Source organism: Poeciliopsis prolifica, unplaced genomic scaffold, assembly GCF_027474105.1.
Source record: "Poeciliopsis prolifica strain line A6 unplaced genomic scaffold, Auburn_PproV2 SCAFFOLD002, whole genome shotgun sequence".
Classification (NCBI taxonomy): domain Eukaryota; kingdom Metazoa; phylum Chordata; class Actinopteri; order Cyprinodontiformes; family Poeciliidae; genus Poeciliopsis; species Poeciliopsis prolifica.
Window position 1 is genome coordinate 12,140,965 of NW_026562377.1, and position 23,249 is coordinate 12,164,213.

Sequence of the window (23,249 nt, forward strand, 5' to 3'; positions counted from 1 at the left end):
TCAGTTGGCAGCAAAAAGTTGAGAAGAAGTTGCTGTGCACCATTATATGCTGCAACAGTCACAGAAAACCCATGCCATAAAGCAATAGAAAACTTGTTCAAAGAACACCTGGATGATGAGTAATATTTTTAATTTGGTGCTTGATAATTTATAATAATTCCATTGATGAAACTGCACAGATTATTTTGTTCCACAGTGGAATAAATCCCAACATACTGTTGTATTAAATAAACTATGGTAGAAGTTTAGCTTCACACTCTGAACCCAGCACTCACCAATCAGGACAACAGATTGATTGTGACAAGATGTGATTTAAAACACAACAATAACACAAACGCAACATTACTTATAATGGTTAATTTTCTTCCTAGGGGGTAATTTGGCTTCCCTGTTGGAAATTTGGAAATACACCAAGAACAAGCAGTAGAGTGCATTCCAATCGTTGCATTGGAATGCATGAAATTAGCAAAAAAATTAACTCGTGTTGTGAAAGTAGCAAGAACTATAACAACGCTGGTTTTACAATGACATTAAAGAAATATGGAAAAAATTTCATTGCTGTTTTTTGTTTTTTCCTTCCCAAAACAAGATGAGTGAAGTGCGCTAAAATCCTCTTTAAAATCCTCGTACACTTAGACTTGGTAACTTTTGTTTGTTTTCGTCCAATCCTTACTTAATATTAAACAGAGGTCGTATTTCCTTAAATGGTAAAATGAAATAACCTGCAATGTAGTTGCCAAGACGATGAACGCTGCCCTAAGACCTTAATCATGGGGCAATAATAACGTGACAAAGGAAACAGTCAGGTGATTTAGTCCAAATAAGCCTTACAGTCGCCACTGACATATTACTGCAATTGTGTTGTCTTGCAAAGAAAGTCATCCTTAAATAAGCTTTATGTTCTCCCAGGCCAGCAGAAAAAAATCATGACTTTTACTGGAACTGGAGGCGCCTGTTTGAGGTCTATAGGAGTCAGTCTGACCTTTCGGTTATTTATTGAGTCCTGCAGGCCAGCCTTAGGCTACATTGTTGTCTCTTGTTTGATTAGTCTGCTGCTGTATTAATAAGCAATGCTGGCCAGATGGAAATTTAGAAATAGACAGCTGTTTATAATTTGTCAAACAAGATTCTTATCACTTTTCCTGAAAAGGGAAAAACACCCACTAAATGCAATCAGTGAAGCCATTTGTTGAATACAGAACTTTTTGATTTTGTAGTTTTTTTAAACATTTATAAGATTAGATTAAATCAATAAAAACAATTAATTAGCAACGACAGTGATGTAATCACCCTGATCTTTAAATCAACAAATGCCCACCACCATATTGTCAGCATTATGTTCATAAGACCAGATATATTCTCCTTTCCTCTTTAACTCAAAGACAAAAAGGGAAAAAGTAAACAATGAGTGGTGACCTAATGACAGAGGTCTATAATTCATGGAAGCATTTGGAGGAAAGTGTTTTGTTGCCATCATACTCTGCACTCAATGTGCTTTCTTTATCACTTCCCGTCCCGCTCATAGACTATTACAGCCAAGCTTTGTTTACCTCCATGAACCAGTGAGGTTTTGATTTTCATCTCTGTTGCCTCTGGACTTCCTTAAAGATTTCTGATCATCTGCTTTTTCACCACTGGCAACTGAGAAACTCTGACGGCTTAAATAGAAACAATAGTATTTTTTTCTACAAATAACCAAAAGAAAAAATAAAAATTATAACATCTCAGAGTTAATACTAAAAACAGTGCATTTGTTTATGAAATGCAACAAAACCTGCGTTTCCAAACACATCATAGACTCTACTTTGAAGCTCAGGCAGTAACAATCTAGAAAAAAAAAAATACACACATGTCCCTTACTGAAGCAGCACACATTTTTTATTCCAAAATCTGGATTTGAAGTAATGGCTTTCAGGGTTTGCATCTCAAAGTGTATCAATAGTTGAAAAAAGGGAGAATGTTAACATCTTCAAAATTTGACACCTTGAGAAAAAAACTGAAGGGAATGGCTTGGGAAAAAATTTTAATCCCATTGATCAAAACCTTTAAGTCTGACCACATGCTTTTGGATTAACAGGGAAAGTGCTGGATGATCTATAAAAACCTGCTTTTCCCACTGTGCAAGAGATTTAACATGTTTAGATTTTTTTTAAGCGTTTTCCTGATGAAAGCTAATCTTGAGTGAGAGATGCCAAGTCTATTACCAAAGTTTACTAAAATGTTTGGAGGTTTTAGCATTCTACAACCAAAAAAATAATTATTATTATAAATAAGAGACTGAAAGGTCAGAAAATGAAGTTTGTCAGATATCTGGCCTTGTTCTTCTGCTATGAGGTGCAAATAGATTTGTGTGTTTAGGGATGTTTTGCAGGATGGCAAATTTGTTTGAATAATTATACAAATTTTTTTTACCATATCCTACCAAAGCTGTAACTTCACTGCTAAGAACCTGATTATTATCCCATCTTTTGCCTCTACAACTGATGGGTGGGTGCAGACAAAGAGGAGGCTATTCCTCTTGAGTAAGATAATACAAGAAACATAAATCTAAAAAATATTACTAGTAATTTTAGTGCCATAATGTTGTGAAAATTAATTCAAGTATTAATTGAAAACAAAACCAGAAAACCTTCTACAGCATGCATTTATTGTCACATTTATATTCAAAAACACTATTAAACATATGTGTCGCAGCATTTATTAATCAAAGTTCTGAAGAGCCATTAAGGAAGGTCCAAAGAGCCGCTTGCAGCTCTGGAACCACAGGCTGCAGTTGCTGATGTAGTTTATACAGTCAAACTTGTCTTCTTTCAGCCAGCTGACAAGCAGTATGCAGGGTTGGGCAACACTGCACTACCTTTTAACCCTATGGAGCAGTATAAGGGATTTCTTTGGTACTTTTTAGGGAGACCAACTTTTAAATAGCTTTGTATTACTTGATACCAGTGGCTGGCCCATCCCTACAGCGATATAAACATCGCTCCTTTAGTAGAGAAACCAATAAGAAGCAGATCCAAAAGATGTACAACATACCAAAAAAATACAAAAGGGACATTTACCACCAACAAGCAAAAATTAGCTTTATAAAAACAATTGGTAAGTGAGAATGGTATCAACTTTGAATCTCAATCTGGTAGCAAACTTTCAGAGTAAAAAGTCTGCAACTTCCAAACGTCAGGCTACACAAAGCCATAAAACTCTTTTACAACCCTGGAATTATCTCTACTTTATACAGAGCCGTTACTTTTTGCAGTTGTTTGAGTTTTTATTGACTGTGTTTTCACTTTCACTGATGAGGCCCTCTGGGTTATCCTTTGGAGGCAAACTGTGATACCAGCTCCAGAAAGATGTGTTGTTCTATCACCCTGCTCTGGGGCTCCCACATCAAAAAACACTGGCTTGTCAAGAGGGCTTCTGTCATGTCAGGATATTTCTCAGCTCTACTCAGAATCCACCTGGCAGATCTTCCATCACAGGCCGATGTGTTTGAGCTCAACTGAGAAAAGTCTTAAAGCGTTGGCCAAAAGGCCAGAGGCATATTGATGCAACATTTGTAAAACTGAGAAAACTGTTTCCAAATTCCTCTTGTGAAAAAATGACAGCTCTCACAAGAAACTAGATCAAGTGTAAAAAAGCAAAAAACAATAAAACAAGGCAATTTCAGCCTTTCAATCTGACTCTGTCTCTATTTCAAATAAAAACTATACTGTAGCAGAAAGTTCTCAGAAAGACCACAGGATAACTATGTGAAATATGAGAGGTTTAAATATCCTTAGGGAGACATCTTACCTACTGCTGTGCAGGCACAACTAGAAATAAGTTATATTTATGTAATCAGAGACAGCAAAGAAAAAATGAGGGAAATCCAAATTTTTAAACAAAATCTTGTCCCCTTTTTTTATTTATTTTACTTGCATATAAATAAACATGTTTGTAGCAGTCTTCAATAAACAGTTAATTAAAATTGTATAGTTATTTTTCAGTGTTGCTTGCCTTTTGTGACATGTCAAATAATCAAATAAGTAGCCAAATGTATTACAGTTGAGCTGCAGGATATTAGAAAACAAGCAATAAGCAATAATGTTGTTAAATGTTGCAATAACACTGATTTGTGATAAACAAGCAAATGCTAATCTGTTATGGGTTCATTGCAAACATAAGACTCCAGCTACTGAGAAAAAAAACACTATTATATCAATTTCAAGCTGTTTATGACCCATACCTATTTCTGGAACTGAAATAACTTTAATTACTAAAATCACCTTACTACCACTTAATCTTCTAAATCTGTTTATGCTGCAATAAAGAAAACATATATTACAAATATAGAGGCTGAGTGCATCACAGCAGCAAACAATCAGTTAATGCTTATTTCAATTCAGGCAGTACCCTGAAATATGCATATCTCTACAGTGATGTTGATGTAACAATACATTTGTAATATTTTTGATATTACATCCAAGCAGTCCTTTGTAACTGTGATGGTCCATAAACTGTCAGTGAAAGAATCCTTTTCACAATTGTCCCTTAATATTTTATTATGGCAATAGAGGACTGTCATTTTGAGACCATTTTCAAGTAATATATTGATAATGGCATAATGATCCACATTTCCCTTTCAAAGACCAATAAGCTTTCATTTTATAAAGATCTCTTAACCCTGGAATTGGAAGACATTTTGACAACAAATGACAGAAATAAAAGGAAAAAAAAACACCTTGTTGCAACAGGATTAAGTGCAGTTTTCCATTTCGGATTCAATATATTGTGACACTCTCAGTATTTACGTATAAATATTAAACCAGCCTTTTATCAGACTAGAAGAGTCAATAGGTTATAGCACCTCCACAGAAGCAACAGAAAGAAATGTGAGAGGGAATGTTTGCAAGAATCTTTAAGATATTTGTAGCAGAGTGAGGATCAGTCAATGTACAGAATATATCAGCTGCACAAAAACAATAGCAAATCTGTCAGAATAACTTGGTCCTTTTTATTAGAAGTTTAGATGTTTCTTATTTTCAATAATCACTTCACCAATTATTAAGCGTCTCAAATAATTGTGATTACTAACCAAAATAATGGTGTTCACAATGTTTTTCATAATCGAGCAGCCGAAGTGGACTTCAACCAAATCTAAAATGTCAAAATAATAACATGGTTACATGAACAAGGAACTTGAAAATAAACTGCCTCAAACCAATAACTAACACAGCAGCATAAGTTGGCAAATGTACAAATATGACTTGGACTGTCACCTTTCTGTTGATTTATTTGAAACAGGCATATCAGGAAAACATATGCCTGAAGCAACATGTCTATGCTGTGCTTCTTCTTAATTGTTTAATTGCATTTTTTAAAATCCTTTTCTACCCTGAATATATTAATAGTTTAAACTACTATTCTGGATGTTTCTTTGTACTTAAGGTGTCATCGATGAAGGTCAAGTATGGTGAGCCTTTAAAACTGATAATTAATCTACTTCTTTTCAGAGTTTACAGCTCAGCATTTTTGCTCAACTGCCTGATTTGTGAGATAATTATATTTCTTCGATGGAGATTTGGTTGATACATTAAGAGCAAATATAGAGGCGGAATCGGCGTCACAGCAATGGAAAGATGAAACAAATGGTGACCTCTATAACAGAACAACTACTGTGAAATTACAAGCCTAGAAACAATCACCAGTTCAATAACAAATCCAAACAGATGAATGACACCTGTGAAATCTGAATCAAAGTGCTGAATGGTTTTAAGAAACAAATTGGTTTTAAGAAACCAAGAAGAGAGAAATAGCCTCCATTTAATCTCTTTAAGAAATATGTAGCATGACACCAGGAAGGTGCATGTGAATTTGAACAGTGGTTCCAAAACCTTTAAACATCTGACCCAGAAAGTAAGAACGGTAGAGATTCAGGACTCTAAGACTGAAACTTCAGCTAAACCAGTACTGTTAAGCCAGAGATCCAATTGAACTGCAATACTGGTTTTGTTCATTTATGGACACCAGTTAAATCTGCCATAATAACAAATATGATAAGTTGCTGCTATCTTGGCTTCAATCGGTGGACTTGTTATTTCACAACCTGGCAGCTCTTATGGTAGGCTGATGTCAGCTAGATTTTTTTTCTCCATTCAAAAACATTTTATCTTAAATTCCTGTGGAGCAGGATCTTCTAATCACACATGCTTTGTAGCTCCAAGGAAAACTGACATCTTCATTTTGTGCCTTTCAGAGGGATTCCTATGTGAGATTTGGTTTTTTAACATAAACTGTTAAAAAAAAAAAAAAATTCACAGATTAACATTTATCTTCACCACTTAAGCATTATGCGATAACTGTACCTCTGGTTTTAACTGAAAATAAAAACTCAATATACAATATGTTTTATGTTTTAATATAAAAAACATCATTGAGGAATCCAAAAATCTGACTTTAAAATGCAACATTCATACATGATTCCGATGTCATTTAAAAGCCATTTTCTTTCAACAATTTTTAAAAAAATGTTTGCTAATATTTCTAACAAATCTAAAAATATAAAGGACCTTAAGCTCTACAACGCTTCAATATCTTACAACAAATATTCAATTAAAGCTGCCATCCACATTTTAATCACAGGATTAATTATTTTTGAACTCCATATTTCTTCAATGAAAAAAAAATTAAAAATGAAGAAAAAAAGCCTTACTGCTGATAGAGGGTTGACAAGAGAATAACTTTTTAAAACAACCTAGCAATCGCTTTTTTAATGTGGTCAAAATCAAACTCAGCAAAAAATAAATAAATTAAATGTGTCAGCAAGTATATTTCTGACACAAGAACAAGCTGGTGTCCATGTCAAAAGCCACCTATTACTGCTGTTATATTTTTCCTTTCCAAGTATTAAAATTGAACTGATTCATATTGATCCCACTCACTGATATCCTGCATCCTTCAAAAAGCGTTTTAATATTTAAAACTCTTAAAAGCTGCTGTGTATTTATCTCTAGAAGAAAAGCGGCAGTAAACTAGCCTAATATCTTACTTTGTGTCACAAATTTGTAGAACAATTTTAAAAAGAAGAAGAAAATCCCGAGTTTCAAAGTGGCTGTAATTGTCTTCCTTTTAACCAATTTACATGTTATTATTAACATTCAGAAGCTTTAAACTTCTTTTAAGTTGTTTACTAAAATACCTCATTACATTTAGAACAAAAAAATAAACTCGCACGTTAGCGTTTCATCAGTCAAATTAAATTTGTGGAGATTTCAAGAGCCCAACTTGGCGTTTTATGGCCAACATTGTGATCCTGAGACCAACTTTGAGACTCGCTGGTCTGGAAGACACCGTGCTAGCTGGCTAATGCTAGCCGAGCTAAGATGTTAGCCCTCTACTTGGTCCATGTGTCTTCCATGCTTCTCCCACTTCTCAGTCTCATTCTCTCATAAACGAGACGCCGTTTCAACAACACATGCCGTTCATCGGCCAAACCAAGGGGGTGAGACGGACACCTGAACACTCATCGCTGAGCTAACATTACCGCTTTAGCCTTAGCTGCGCTCGGGAGAAAATAACACATGGTGGTAATGCAGAAGGAAACCCGCGAACACATTTCAGAACACACTCACCCAGAACCACCTGGAAACTCTGAAGATCACCTTCGTGTCATAGTGAGAGGAGAGTCTCTGTTATCTGGAGGAAACCGTTGCTGAAACGTGACGCGGTCCGAGTTGAATAGAAGAGTGTTTCCACAGCAGCAGCAGAGAGCCAGCCGGAGTGGAGGAAGATAGCCGCGCCGTGTGTTGACAGCTCTCACACAGACCCAAGCTCTTTACTACAGCAGCGGCGAACTGGACTGAACTGGCTGCGTGTCTGCAGGAAGTGACATATCCTGACATCACGCGTAACCACGCAATCAGCGGCCGAAAGTAAATATTAGTGCAGTCAAAAAAAGGGGGGAATCATTCACTCACTGTGACATGCGTTACAATACTGGATAAAAAGGACCGTCGGAAATTAGGCGTGACATTTCAACAGCTGTTGAAATAAACTAACGAAGCGTTATTTGCGAATCTAATGCAAGTATGCGCAAGAAATAGCAATAAAATTCAGATTGTCGTCTTTTTATTTTTGTAACGCTTCTCGTTTTATGTGTAGATCAGCTCAAATCAATGAAGAACTGCAAAGTGTATGAACGATTTGTGGTTTTCAAACGTTTTACAAATAAAGATCTGAAAAGTGTGGCGTGTATTTGGGTTTTTTCTAGTACTACCCTTGGGCTAAGTTTACTAGCTTTGTCAGAAAATGTCCATCATTTTCTGACAAACCTCTAAGCCTTTCACATGACTTTTCAGACTAAAATACACACAAGTGGGCATTCTTTAATTAGAAGATGATTTCTGAAGTTGATTGAATGCACTGAATTCTTTCAACACACATGAGACTAAAGGGAGCTAAATACAAATGCACCCACTTTTTCAGATTTTTACTGGTACATGTTTTTTGGTATTGCTGACCATATAGTACAAATTCTTACATGAGAGATCAAGGCCAGAGACATTTTAAATTAAAATCTTCCAGAGTCACTATTTAACTTTGCATCACATTTTCATCTACAGCGTTTTTGACCAAAGTCTGAAAGCAACTCACCATTATATAACTCTGTATTCTGAGTTATTCAACAACAGCTAAGTATTGATTCATGAGTGCTTTGTTTCTGATTTGCTCCGGGTGGATTTTTTTTTGCAGGAGTGGTGCAAATTATGAACATCTTCCCAACACCCTCCTCCTCTCCCAGCCAACATGCAAGGTGAACAAAATGTCCGGCAGGCTCAAAAGACCTCTGCATCTTCCACGTCCTCCTCAGTCAGATGAACAGTGACGCACAGGCCAAGAAAAACAGAGAGGCCTGCTCCCCACTGCTCTTTTGAATGTGTTAATCCAGATCCTTCTCCATTTTTTCCCAAACAGAATTCCACCTTTTTTTGGTTTGCTTTAGCCCCGTCTCTGAGATGAGGCACGGGGAGTGAGCAAAGTCTGCTGATTTTGATGTGGGATCTTACTCCTTTGAGGTCCAATCTATGTTTTGATCTAGTTAGAATCATCCAGAAAAAAAAACTATTAAAATCTTAAGTACCTCTTAAAGCAGTGTTTCAATTATTTATGGACATCCAAGAATCCTCAATATGGATTTTTCACCCAGTTCACCTTCTGGGTCATGTTTCTGAGAAGAACGAGGTTTTAGGTTACAATAGTATCTACTGCTGATATCAGGAATTACTGTTACGTCTAATACAGATAAGTTGCTGTCGGAAATGCAACAGGGAGGGGATCTGTGTGGTTTCGACCTTTTCTCTGTTCTCTGTATTGTGTAGTTATCAGCTCTTAATAAAGTCCCCTCAGTTATAAATGACAAAGTATGTTGTTCTCTCCTCTTTTAGAAAGCCCCTGTGCCAGCAGACAGACAGAAAGGGCTGATGAATAATGGAGAGGACGAACAAGCTCTGGCCTTCCAGTCTTGTCCTTATCTGCTCTTTTCTCCAGCCCAGCCCTGATAACCTGGATGTGTAGCAAAATACAGGATGTGACCCAATAACCTTACACTGTGGTGGTGGTGGTGGGGGGGTATATTGTTTATTGGGGCGGTGTTCTCTGTAATCTTTCAAAGAAGATTAAAGTTCTCAGGAGCTCAAGGGTGACTGTATTTACCACGACAAATGTGTCGCTAAACCACAATTAAAAATAAGGGAAATAGAACGTTGAAATACATCCCTCCATTTGTAACACTTCTAATTTTGATACTTCAATCAAAATGCTGAAGTTCTCCTTTCCAGAATATTTTCATGTATTAAAATGAACCTGCGTGTTTGTGAATGGGCTCAAGAACAAACACAGTAAGGTTTATGAAGTGATAGAACTTATTTGTGTCACATGTCAGAACAGGTCATGTGAAGTTGCTTTCCAATTTGTACCGAATCATAGAACTGTCAACGGTTGCTTTTGTTTTTAATAATTCTAAAACAGTAATGTCAGATGTGCTTGCACTGAAGTTCAGCTCACTGCAGAGCTGCTCTTATTTGCAGAACACTGACTCTTCTGTGGGAGTCCAGCCATCGAGCAAATGCAGACACTGAAGGGTTTGGGGTTTGTTGGCCAGTCTTGGAGCGGGAACTTGTCCCCCTCCTGTGGTTCTGCTGCTGGTTTACTCCACTGTGCAATTGCAGCTTCAAAGTCCCACTGGAAAACAAAGAATTACAGGAGAAGGATTGCATTATGTAATGTTCCTCCAAGTTAAAATGCAGCGTAATAAGTAACTGCAGTTCTTTGGTTGAACCTTTTGGCAATCGTGACACGCCATTACAGAGTGTAGAATATCTTCTTATGCATAATAAGTAACAGAATAATTTTGAACCATGTCGTTTCCCTTTGTCAGGGCTTTTTTCAGACTTTCAGGCATTCTTGTAATCTTTTATACTGGTCTTGTGAAATACTTATTCAAGCTCACTGAAAGTCTGTGCATTTTTTACTGCTTTTTCCAGTCTAATATCTACCTATTTTCAGAGTAATATGTTTGAATTTCATTCAGGAATAATATGACTCAACCCAAATAGGCAACCCTGAGTTGTGTCTACATGCAGAGCTTTTAAGATATCCATTTTTATTCCAATATTTCCCTTTTTGAAAATGAATTATAACCTTATAAAAACCATAGCCTGAATTTTTTTTAGTATTTTAGTAGATGTTTTCGTTAGCCATATCAGAAATAAATACATTTAAAAAAATATAATTCTCAAAAAGACATCACATATCCATGTTGTTGGTCATAATGGTTATTTCTAAGAGACAATAAAAGTATTATGTATATTAAGGAAAATAAACAATAAAGTCATCACCCTACATTGCCAAAAGTATTCACTGGTTTGCTTTCATAGGAATATAAAATTAAGGAACATTCCATTTTTCAAACAGAGTTTAATATGAATAGGGTCAACCTTTTTCTGAATAGGTTTTCTAAAAGGTTTAGGAATGTGTTTATGACAATTTTTAACCCTTATTTTCAGATTTGCACATATGAGGTCAGGTACCGCCATGCAACGAGGAGGCTTAGAATGCAGTCTCTGCTCCAATTCACCCTAAAGAAGTTTATGAGGTTTGGGTCAGGGAAAAATTGCTCATTGAAGTCAAAGCAGACATTGCTTTGTGCACAGGCATGCAGTCATTCTAGAATTGAATCAACCAAGCCAAAACTTTTCCCACAAAGCTGGGAGGATGAAAAATGTTTTAGGATGTAGAAGCATTAAACATTTTTTTCACCTGAACTCAGGCTGAGTCAACCTTCTGCAAAACAGACCACCATAATCCCCTATTCACCTAAATTTGCACTCAACACAATACGGTCCAACAAGTGATGGTCTCCTGAGTACAGTCAACAGCCAGACTTATTCATTTGGTTGCCAAAGAATAAGGCATGACTCATTACTCTTGGAATCCAATGCTTTACAATCGCTGAGGTAAGACTGGAACAAAGCTGCTCGATGGCTCTTAGCGAGCTCACTAAAACATTAGAATACAGAAGTACATCTGTAGCTACTGCTGTCAGTATGTTTTGCAGAAATAAGGTTACAAAGGTCTTGAGAAAGCACTTTACATTTACCCAAAGGGAGATGTTTTTTGTCCAACACGCTATCAGAAATTTCTTCATAAACTTTCATTTAGGATTAACCAGCTGCCTGATATCTAACATGGCTTGGTTGTTTTCTAAACTCTAAAAAATATCAGGTCTGTCTTTGCTTTCCACAAAAAAGAAGCAGTTAAAGACTTGTATCCAACTAGGCTCGATGGTTTAATGAGAACGCTTGTTGGACGACTATTTTTACAATATCCTGCTCCTTTTATGTTTGAAGATTTGGGAAATAACATGTAATCTCATTGTGTAAAAGTGGTCACATAATTCCAGGTTAAATATATTTCAGTTAATCTCTGAAAATGAGATGAAACCTCAACTGCTTCTGTCAAGCTTTAAATAGGGTCTTTATCATATTTCATAAAAAAAAAAGTATCAGGTGAACACCTACAACATGAGAGGTCAAGTATTGTTCCCACCGCTAAATTCCCAGCCAGTAGGCATCAGACAAGAGACCATAAACATCTCCCAAAATAGCAGGGGGTAGAACTGGCCCCCTATAGACAAGCCAACCATTCTGCACCACTTCCTAAGCAGACAGACCCAGCCCAGTGGTGGTCTTTAATCAAAGATTCATTACAGCAGAACAATTGGACCACATGGTAGATCTCAAACAATTCCACCCATCATTGAAGCCCCCAGCCTCACTCCCGCCAAGACGCAGCACTCAGCAGAAATGTGTACGAAACATTCAAGACAATAGAAATACCGAGCTGCTGGCAGCAGCGAAAGACCAGTTTATAAAGCGATAAAAAATGTTGTCGCCACTTTTCTTTTTTGAATAGGTCTTAATGTTAAAGCATTGTATTGAAATTAAACAAGCTCCCTCTCTACTTTATTTGCATGAGGATTAAACATTAGACACTAAGTCAAACTGAATGGAAACCTCTTCTACATTATGTCACCAAGTAAACCGCCTCTGTTAAGTTTAAACAGGAGCTGGAAGTTTTAAAGAACAGGGCCGTACTCTCTGACTGCACTTCCAGTACTTTTAATTCAGAAAGCTAAGAGATTATATATAAATACACACACCCACACACACATATTTTAAGCACTGATCAGTCAAGATTCTTTTCAAGACGCAATTGTGTATTCTCTTCTACGTGTCTTGTCTTAAAAACAAGTATATTTACTTGGATTCTACAGCAGTAGCCACTAGTATTCTTCATTGGAAAAATAATCTATGTGCATATAGAAATGCATTAAGGCCACTTAAAAATATATAATGGACACTGTTAAGTCTCCCTCCATTTCTGAAAGTAAGACATAAGTCAAAAACATTCAAGTTATTTGGGTTTTTCCTGTTTGGAAAAAAGCATCAACCCTCAATTGTTTGTGCTTGCCCAGTTTGCCTTTGTTTCCGAATAAACTGCCTCCTACATATTCCTGCAGCAGAACAAAAAAAAAAAAAAGGAGTCACTGTTTGTGGGGATCTAGCTGATATGAACAACTTTAAATTTCACTTCCTTTGCAGACTCTATGCAATTTAAAGAGAGACATGGTAAATTCTATAAAAGTCAGCTATCTGACACAATTCTGGTTTCTTCCATGTTGCCAATAGTTGACCCTTTGGCATTATGGTACTCTGCAGAGCACAGTTAAAATCCAAACCCTGCACTGCTCTTTTCACCACATCCATGGAGTTCCATGTTTAAACATGCTGACCAATGTCTGCTTACAAGAAACTTTAATCACCATCTGACTTACTTCCCCTAAAGTCACATGTCAAAGAAACAAAGCATGACTGATACACACCATCTCATAGTCTCATGAAATCCTTAAACTAATCTCTTTCTCATAAAATAAGTGACCAAAAATACTGTAAAGATGACGCAGAAGAAATCTAGCAGCACTGACGGTAACATGAGTCATTAGTCAAAAAATAAATAAAATTAAAGTTTGAACTATTACTCACTGTACAGTTTTACTCAGAACTGAGTCAATACTAAAGTTTCAATGAGGTGACAAAGGATCATGAGCACTCTGACAACTATTACTTTCATCCAAATTCAGCAGACGTTTACAATATCCACAAGCTGTCGCCACCTACTGGCAAATTGTAAAAAGTGCATTATATTGCCAAATGTGTTAATGGTTGTTTTATTTTTTTAGATGCTGACTTGCAGATATTTATGTCCCTTAAACATTTCACATTTACCACATAAAAGAAAAGTTCAATGTTTTTTTTTATTTTTTTATTTAATGTGACAGACAAACTTAAGATAGTGTTAAACTGTGAAGCAGACAGAAAAGAGGTCCACAGCTTTCAAAAGCTATATTTATATTTTTCCATAAAATTGAAAGATAGTCGAGGAATAGTGTCAAGAAGAAAGTCATTGCAGTAGAAGTCCTGTTTGCTACAAGGCTAGCGGGGAACACCTGGAAGAAGATGCTCTGGCCAGATGAGACCAAAATTGAAGCTTTTGGTCTACATTTCATGCAAAAGATTATATTATGTTTGGAAATAAAACGAAATATCACCCGACACACACTACCGAATGGCGGACACATGGTGGTGAAAGCATTATGCTGTGGGTTCAGTCAAACTTTTGTGGGTGAGATTGCTGAAGTTCAATACAGGATCATTCATGGAATTTGGGGGAAACTCAGACAAAATACAGTTTGTGGTTGCAACATGAAATATGGAAAAGTTAAAGGTGCCTGTTTAATTTTGGCAGGGCACGTTACTGAATCAACAATGCACAATGAGAGCAAATAAGAGGAAAATATCTGACCTGAACCATGTCATAATTGGCTGGTTTGATTGGTTAGTTCAGGCAAGTTATCTTTGATCCAAATTTCCACCCACCTCCAGATCAGTGCTGTCTGATGAAGAGCTACAGGATGTTTCAGAGGAACAAAGACCATCAAATGTCACAACTCGCACCATCCTGTGAGGAGATCCGACGTCTAATCCATCTTTAGACAGTGCCACTTCTTTAAGGGACAGTAGCTGAGAAAATAAAATAAAAATCCCGCAGTAAAGAAGGAGTGTTGATTTAGTTTTTAAGCTAAATCAACACTAAATCAGATTAACTAAATCTGTGTTGCTGTGGTTTTGATCAATACATTATTTACATACTTTCGATGTCTGTTGACCACTGACGTCCATATATTGGCCCATCTCAATCATCTTCTGTACATTCTTTGTCTTTGAGGAAAAGCCTGAAAACTTTAATATTTAACACAAAATGTGTAAAAAAAAAAAACTAATTAGTGACACATGACAAAACATTCATTATTCTAACAACAAAACATCTGAAAGAAAAAGCACTGCCATGTTGGTCAAGAAATTAGTAAATGAGTGACAACAAAATACTGAAGATGACAGTTTAGTCCTTAATCTCATGAGTCATTACAAAGATCTAAATCGTTAAAAGTAAACCTACTTTTTAGACAAAATATGTATATTTTTCAGTTAAATATGGTAACTCTTTAAGACTGCATTCATCATGAGGTTCATTTATTCTCACGTAAATAACCTTTACACCAAAATCAATTAGAAACTCTGACAGCAAGAAAAAAGACTAATTAATGTAAAATAATTAACTTACTTTTGTTTGTGCTGATTGAGGTTTTTGCTGCTTTTTCTGCTCCTTCATGACAGCAGTATGTTCAGTGTTCATGCCTAAAAGGCCCTCCATATCTGATGATAGTTTCATTGTCTTCTGCGTAGTTCCTATCTTGCACCAGTGGATCACTGAAATCTGTCATATCTGAGTTAAAAGTCAACATTTAAAACAAACATGCAAATTCTAACACAAGGAGCAATTATAATTGTAATTTCTGTAAATGGAAAATTACAGAATTACAAATTACAAACTGAATCTAGGTGCTTGCGCAAAAGGATACAAGCAGGTCCAGGATGACACAGCCACTCGATGACAGCAGCCAAGGCATAACTCTGATAAGAAATCCGAACCGGACGTCATGTAAGAGGATGGCTGCAGTGTAGAGGGCACCAGATACAGAGCACAACAATCCAGAGACAATAAACGTCTGGGTCAGGTTCTGTCCTCTCCTCTGACAGAAACAAAAACAGTTTATAAAAGCAGCTGAGCTTTAGGACGATGGTTCTGTGACGTTCTGATGCTGTCTCTTACTGCTCTGCAGAGTGCAGGGAACCTGGAGGTCCAGGCAATGACAGAGGCCAACAGGCCCAGGATGTAACCGAGGATTTCTTTGCTGTCCTTTGGAATTATGAAAAGAATTATGAGCATTTGAGCTTCACGTAAAAGGCTCCTCAACTCCAAGGATAAAACAGTGTTTTGAATTTATTAATTTAGATTTTGACTTGCAAAAAATAAATACATAATTTGTTCCCCCATTGCTTTACCAAACATAATTCAATAAAAACACCATTTGTGCACCAAGACTGTGTTTCCCTAAGAAGTTTTCTTGGAAAAAATAAAGAAAGGATTACACTTCTCTCCAATCTGTCAGTTTGTTACTGGAGTTTTTCATTGACATTTCTCAACCACAAACTTTTATGTGTTTAGTTAGAATTTTATGGAGCAGACCAACATAAATAAAAGCCCATAATAGAAGAAAAACAATGAGTGGTTTTCCAACATGTTCAACAAATGAAATTACGTAGAATTAGTCATGCTTTTGTATTCAACCTGTACACCAACCTCACCATCATCAGGCTCCAGCTGGAGATTTGAACTGAGCTGTGCAGCAGCTTCCTTCCGCTGATGGACCTAATTGTTATAGGTTCATCAACTCTGGACTTCAGGAACCCTCCTGCAACCACCATCAACACACCCACAGCCAGAAAATGCTGCCTCCTGCGCCTCTTCACCACCCTCAGCCTCCGCTCTGCAGAAGAACACAAGACAATTGTTCTTTCAGTAAAGAGAAACTGGAAACAAATTCTCCATTTATTCATTTGTGCGTTTATCAGGAGGTGAACTGATAAGTTCCCTTTTAGGTTTGCCTACATGGTTTGACCTGCGGGAGGCGAACATTTTACACATCTGAGCCACTATGCTGCACTTTTCTTTATCTTTTTTTTTTTTTTTTTTTTTGCATACTGTGAGCAGGTCATATTGTTTGGAAAAGATGGAGCTTTGTTTTAACTTACGAGCTTTGGAGTTCCAACACAGGAACACCGGAAGGCAACACAAGATACAGTGCACACCATCCATTAAAGCAGCAAAAGCAGCCATAGAAATCTACAGACAGATATAATTTACATCAAATATATTTTAAAATTATAGATTTTAAAATACATTTTTAAATAAAACTATGTTACCTGCAGGTGAAACTGCCTGGCCAGAACTGCTCCCACACTGCTGCACAGGTTCCCCAGAAAACTGTAGAAAACTATCATGGTTTCTTTTGAATATTCTCCTCTTGATTTAAACTTCCGACACACGATCCTGAAACAGTAACATTTTTATTGCCATTTCTGCTTCTTTAAATCTCCGGATGGGACAGGCAGGGATCTCGCTGTACTTACAAGAGGGAGGAAAGCATCAACAGGACAGCAGAAAGCAACGTGAGACCAGCGGGGACGCACAGATGGGCCGCGTCTGGGGACCCGCAGCTGGCGACCGAGTGAAGCCAGAAGGCACCGAGGCTGGTGAGGAAATGATCAGAGCTTCCTCTGAGCTCATCCTCAGCGGTCGAGATACCTCCGTCCATTTTACCGGCAAACTTCTGCTCATTCCACGAACTAACTAATCCACGCAATTGAGACGCTCCACACAGCGAACAGGAAGGACCAGCACTAGTCTGAGGAGGGGCTTGGTCACCTGGGACGCAGCTGCACGTTCAGGTTTTCAGCCAATTACCATAAAGCAATTGACGGTAGATGAATTTATCCCGACTTATATTGACGTATGCAAATGATATTGCACTTTATCAGCATTTTGGACACATTGCTGCTTGGTTTTGCAAAGAAAGTTGTAAATTAAGTTTGTTTTACAAACACAGTTGTATGTTATTTCACATACCCAGCTTAATTAAAGTCTTCCAAATGTGTCTAGCTTTCTAATTCAACAAGCAATATACATTAAAATAAGAAGAAAGAAATCAAATGAAGAGTTCTGGCCAAGGTTGATGCAACTTATTTATTTCAAATCAACGTTTAGATTTAAGTCTTTCAGAAAGGACAAACATCTTTTCACAATATTTTAATGAGAGCTTCTCTTCATAGAAAAACGTTAAGTTATTGAATACCAATTTGTGGGGTTCAATCTGGGAATAATAACTACCACTCTAAGTAAAAACGGCTCCTATCCAGAGCAATTCAACTGGTTCACAAAGACGTATATGGTTCGCAAATCATTTTTTTCTGAATAATTGGTGCTTCAGCTCCTTTAGTCATCATTATTCAGATTGTAAATTCAGCTTTTACAATCTTCAGTTCAGAGCACTTAACTGCTTAGATCAAAACCCTCTCCACAGCAACAGATGCATCCATCTATCTGTCTGTCTGTCTGTCTGTCTGTCCTTTAGGATGACATACGAGCTGCTCTTCAAGACATTTCATTCAATCTGAAATCATGTGGGTTTAAAAGAGTTTAGACAATCATCATCAACCATCCAGATGCTTTGTGACCCGTCGCAGTTTCTCCTTCTTGTTTCTGTTTCCATGTTTTTTCCAGGGCTTGCCCTCCGTTCCCTCCGACTCTGAGCTCCCTGGGCCGACTGGTCCGCTGCCTGGTTTGTAGCCCATGATGGACTTAACTCCTTTGGTGAGTGCTCGGACATTATCCTAAAAGGAAAAGTTCACCAAAAGCAAAGAGCTTTATCTCATGTTGTTTTTCAGAGAACCAATGAAGAGTACAAATAGTTGTTACACTCATTTTACCTGATGGAAGAAGTTTTTGTCAACAACATTTTCAATCCTTTTGATTTTCTGTGGTCTGTTTGTTACGGCAGAGACGTCCAAGCTGTCCAACTCCCTCTTCTGGAATTTGCTGTGTTGAGACTGAAAGTCTTCAGGATTAATGTGCGGCGGAGGATGGCAGAACAGGAGCTTACCCTGAGGAGTAAACAAAGTCAGTAAGGGGAGGTTTGATCAACTTTAGAGTCTAAAAGTTAAGAAAATACTTTTACACAGAGAATTGCTGCCTAAACTCTTTCACAATGTCAATGTAAGTTTTAGTAACTTACATTGACAAGTTTAGAAAATTAAACCACATTTCTTTAATTTCACAAGTAGCAGAAAAACTTCTCAATATTGCAACTTGCACGGGTAAATGTGTGAATGTATTCGTTTACTTTTACTGCTTTTAATAAAAGTCCCTAAAATCCACCAGTTAGTAAAACTTACATTGACATAATCCTTGAGGATGTACCGAGCTGATCTGGGCTGATCTGGCTGGCCATGCGACGTCATAAAACCTCTCATATCTGTAGCGCCGAGAAAGATACAACTTTGTAAAATTCCTTTAAAAAAGGTCAGAACAGGGAAAAGAACAGAAAGAATGTGTTGTGGTCTCACATCCATACGCCGATAGCAGCTCCTCTGAAGTGGGGGGCCTGTCAGGGTCTTCATCTTCCCGCGGTCTGATGATGTTGATGCCGTACGTTCCTTCTAAGACATGTCGAGGGATTGTCTGACATATGTGACAAATCCATTAAGGACTAAAGACACATATGGCAATGCTAGAACATTTTCTATAACGTTCTGGAAAGGATATGAGGGAGGCTGCAGGTACATGATCCCTCATCTGGTCGATGGGTAAAATACCAGAGCAGATCATCTCCGCTTTGGTAGAAACAAACGAGGGCATCACCAGACCGGGACAGTCACAGAGACACAGACCTGGCTCCACATACAGAGTCTGAGAGGTACAAGTAGACCCACTTTAAGCTCTTTACAGCACATGAACTAAATGTAATGCCATGATTGGATTTATACCTGAAAGTGCTTAGTGTGTCCTGGTGTTGCTGAAACAGACACCTTCTTGTTTCGTAAAATAGTGTTGATGGTGGAGCTCTTTCCCACATTAGGATACCCGACCTGTTGAATCAAAAATATTAATCTATTTCAAAAACTCGTTATAGTATAAGCTGCAGAGTTCCTTAATGAGATAAAATGAAGAATATGTCTAGATAGAAATTCAGCGTTTCACTAACCAGTCCTATAGTCAGTTGATCTTCTTTACACCTGGGTCCATTATGTGACGCTTTAAACATCCCTAACAGCTCATCTTTGTGCAGCAGTCGGCTGGAGTTATGGAAGGATTCACCCGAAAAACTGGCATTCTCTCCTTCAGCTTCGTCCTCTTCCTCCTCCTCCGAGCAGGTCTGCCAGTCCTCTTCATCGACGTTTACATTGTCTTGCTGCTCTTCTTCAACACCACTAGTGTCTCCTTCCAGCGCTTTTTCCTCTTCCTTCGACGCTCTTTTGCATAAGTCCAAACTGTGTGACGATCCATCTGCTTCTGGGTCACTTTCTACACTTTCTGGATCATCAACTTCCATTCCCTGAGAGAAAGACACACAAGGCTGCAGCGTTTACAGGAAGCAGGAATATGAATCCACCAGTTTATCTGATATATTTGTGTTTCAACATACTAAATGTATTCAATTATTGTTCTTCACCTTTTCTTCTGCATCCAGCCTGTTACTCTCAGCCAGAGCAGACCAAAAAACAGCCCTAACACCTTCCTTCTCAAAATACTTGGCCCAGACTTTCCTCTGCTCCCGGGTTAAAAGGTCTGCCTTGTTCACCAGAAGCATGTTCACCTTATTTTGTGACACTTCTTTCACATATACTTCCTGTTGGGGAAGAAGATGAGTATTTAATCCCAAACATCATATCTAATATTGATGTCAGAGTTGATCTTACACGCAATTTTTACACTCAACAAATTATTATTATTTTTTTGTTGTTTTAATTTCCTTTCTAACTGAATCTCTTGGGATTAAGTGGGGCCTCACCAGGTCAGGACATCTGAACAGCAGAGGATTCCTGGCATCAACAATCTGAACGACGATGTCACTGAAGAAAAACATAACCATGAACGCAACTTCATAAAGGGCAAAAATGCTTTTAAAAGTATCCATACCTCTTAATATGAATCAGCTACAACCACAAACTATAATGTATTTTTGGGGGATTTTAGTGCGAACAGATTGCCACAAATTACTGCTTGATTGAAAAGTTAAAAAGAAACTGTGACATTACATAAAAATCTAAAAGGTCTGGTGTACATATGATATCTCTATCTAGAATCCAGTGAATCCAACAGGGCCAACATGTGTCAGAAGGTCAGATAAGACCAAAGTTTGCTATTTTGGTTACATGCAAAACACTGTGAAGCACAAAGCTTCCTATGCACTCTACCCAGAAGACACCATTCTCTACATGTCTGTGAAGCTGTTTTGTCCAGCAGCAACAGTTAAGCAGAACAGTGTAATGGGAAGTTGAATGAAACTTCGACTTCAACAGGGGCCAATCCTGGATCAGAAATTTCCCTTCCTGCAGGACAACATACAGCTATAGCTGCAGTGAACTGGGTTAGATCAGCATAAGCCCAATTCACATAGGATTAATTTCACCCAGGGACCAAATGCTACTTGTTGAACACATATGAACTTAATTTTACCTTCTCTCAATGACTCTCCACAGCTGTCGCCAGAATTCAAGGTTCCTCTCAAACGGGGTAAGAATTAACTTCTGTTCTTCCTCCAGTCTTTGGAAAATATCACAGGGTTAGATTACAACCAGGGAAGTCTGACATAAGCATAACAAAACCTTTGAGTTCTGTAATTTTCAGTTGTTTAACATATTGCTTTACTGAAAGAGTTTAGTGTCAAGACAATTCCCTTAGAGACAAATTACTGCATACTGAGCAAGTTCTCGTCTCCACTGCAAGAAGCTGTCTTTCTCTGCCTGCTGGAGTAAATCTGGGGTGGTGCTTTCATCCCAGTGAGGGCTGGAGACACACAGAGCAAAACACTGTTGAAAGCAAAATGTGGTCAAATATTCAGATTGGACCAGGTATGTTCAGCTTACCGCCGAGGAATCCTGAGGAAATGTTTGTTTTCTTCATGCAGAATCTTTAACCTGCTTTTCTCCTCAGCTGTCAGCAGGCCTGCTCTGGCCTCAGCTGGAACAAACTTAATGTTGAGTTTTTCTGAGAAAGCAGAAACAGAGAAATTAAAAGAGAGAAGCTTATCTTTTTCCATCTTGTTTGCAGCAAATTCTTGTTTCTCAATAGAATGTTATTCGTTGCACTGAAGGCATAAGTAAGAGTCAGACATACAGTTCTCTGACAGGAACTGTGTGTGTGAACTGAGTCGTGTTATACCTGCAACAAACTCTGTTCCTGCCAGTTCAGCTGTGGCGAGGAAGTCATCCATAGAGCTCTGCTCTGTCACTGACTGCAGGTTCAAACGACCCCAGTCGTAGCCATCATTCAGTTCACTGGTGTGTAGCTGGAAATGTGGGACAAAACTTTAATTCCAAACCTGACACAGCTTACATACTGTCCAACCCCAGTTAATCTCACTAATTTACTGTCGTATACTTTTTCTTTAAGCCATGGCAAACTGCCTTACATCTATTTCCACCAGTATATGCTGCTAACTGCGCTCATGTCTTACCCATGAGTCGCCCCTCTTGTTTCCCCTGCTCGCTTGGAGTCTCTCCTTCATCAGAGCTCGGCCGAGTGCAGCTCCTCCTCCCGCTTTCTTCTTCCCCATAACAATGTCTGGAAACGTCCACACCGCAAAACACCGTAGAAATACAAAACCTAAGTCGGGGGGAAATAAGCTGTCTCCGTCAGTAATTGCTGCGACACATGTGGACTGCCTTGTTGTCCTGAGCTGTGGAAGTGGAACAAACCAACTGAGTTACACTTCCGGTATTTATTTCCAAGCAACGGAAAATATATCCCAGTAAATTTTGTTTAAACAAATAATTTTATTAGAAATTATACACATTTTAAAATATTTTAATACGATTTAATAAATAATTTTTACATTGGAATACTTAATAAAGTGGTTCTTTCCGATGACGTGTCCAGCTCTTAAATGTGCTCTGAAGAAACGGGAACCAAAATGATTATAGTTCCAACTGTACATCAGGCAAAAAAAGCGGGGGAAAAGCAATATAAAAAGGATCTAATGTTGATCATATAGATATACAATCATTTTTGGCATATTAGCCTTTGAATAATTACTTTATCTTAAAAAGTGTCGTAAATTATTTTCCGTAAAAACACTCATACACAAGATCAGCAAACACTGATCTGGTGTATGAACCTTGAACCATCTCGTAGTTCCAGGTAGAACCACTAGATGGAAGCATAAACCAGCACAGTAGGCCTCTTTGTCGAGAATTGTTTTCAGAATGTACCTGATAAGCTTGTACTTAAAAATGGTAATTGGCTTTCTTTAATTTATTGTTCATATTTGTTTCCTACTTAGTCCCTCAGGCACGTCCCATAAATATATATTTAAGTCTTCAAAGTCTATTTTTATTTAGGAAAACAAGAGTCTGGCTCTGCAGATATGCTGTATATTATGTATTGACAGAACATTTACTTTGTAGTATAAAATGAGGGAAGTCAATGCTTATCTTCAACCTCTAACGTAAACATTTTCTTCATAAAACTACATT

At 37.7% G+C, this 23,249-nt stretch overlaps 3 protein-coding genes across 4 annotated transcripts in view; all 3 read right to left on the bottom strand.

The window, feature by feature from the left end:
* Window positions 1–7,864, bottom strand: part of atp13a3 (ATPase 13A3) — a 30,181-nt gene extending 22,317 nt beyond the window's left edge. For both annotated transcript variants that reach the window (XM_055046071.1, XM_055046064.1), the window contains exon 1: window positions 7,608–7,864. The gene's annotated coding sequence lies outside the window, so the exon portion shown is untranslated. The remainder of the gene's footprint in view (window positions 1–7,607) is intronic.
* Window positions 7,865–9,983: 2,119 nt separating this feature from the next.
* On the bottom strand, window positions 9,984–17,311 carry tmem44 (transmembrane protein 44). The gene is made up of 10 exons (XM_055060936.1): window positions 17,127–17,311; window positions 16,920–17,046; window positions 16,749–16,839; window positions 16,302–16,483; window positions 15,766–15,852; window positions 15,515–15,685; window positions 15,217–15,369; window positions 14,745–14,834; window positions 14,472–14,615; window positions 9,984–10,215 (listed from the first exon to the last, which is right to left on the bottom strand). The coding sequence occupies exons 1-10, from the start codon at window positions 17,309–17,311 to the stop codon at window positions 10,030–10,032; spliced, it is 1,416 nt and encodes a 471-aa protein (XP_054916911.1). The 3' UTR covers window positions 9,984–10,029.
* Window positions 17,312–17,720: 409 nt separating this feature from the next.
* On the bottom strand, window positions 17,721–22,459 carry lsg1 (large 60S subunit nuclear export GTPase 1). Its single transcript, XM_055060944.1, has 14 exons — window positions 22,232–22,459; window positions 21,937–22,063; window positions 21,642–21,762; window positions 21,475–21,561; window positions 21,232–21,318; window positions 20,564–20,624; window positions 20,225–20,401; window positions 19,757–20,107; window positions 19,539–19,640; window positions 19,314–19,461; window positions 19,119–19,238; window positions 18,948–19,027; window positions 18,483–18,656; window positions 17,721–18,386 (listed from the first exon to the last, which is right to left on the bottom strand). Exons 1-14 carry the CDS (start codon window positions 22,328–22,330, stop codon window positions 18,207–18,209), a joined length of 1,914 nt encoding a protein of 637 aa, XP_054916919.1. The 5' UTR covers window positions 22,331–22,459; the 3' UTR covers window positions 17,721–18,206.
* Window positions 22,460–23,249: the final 790 nt, after the last annotated feature.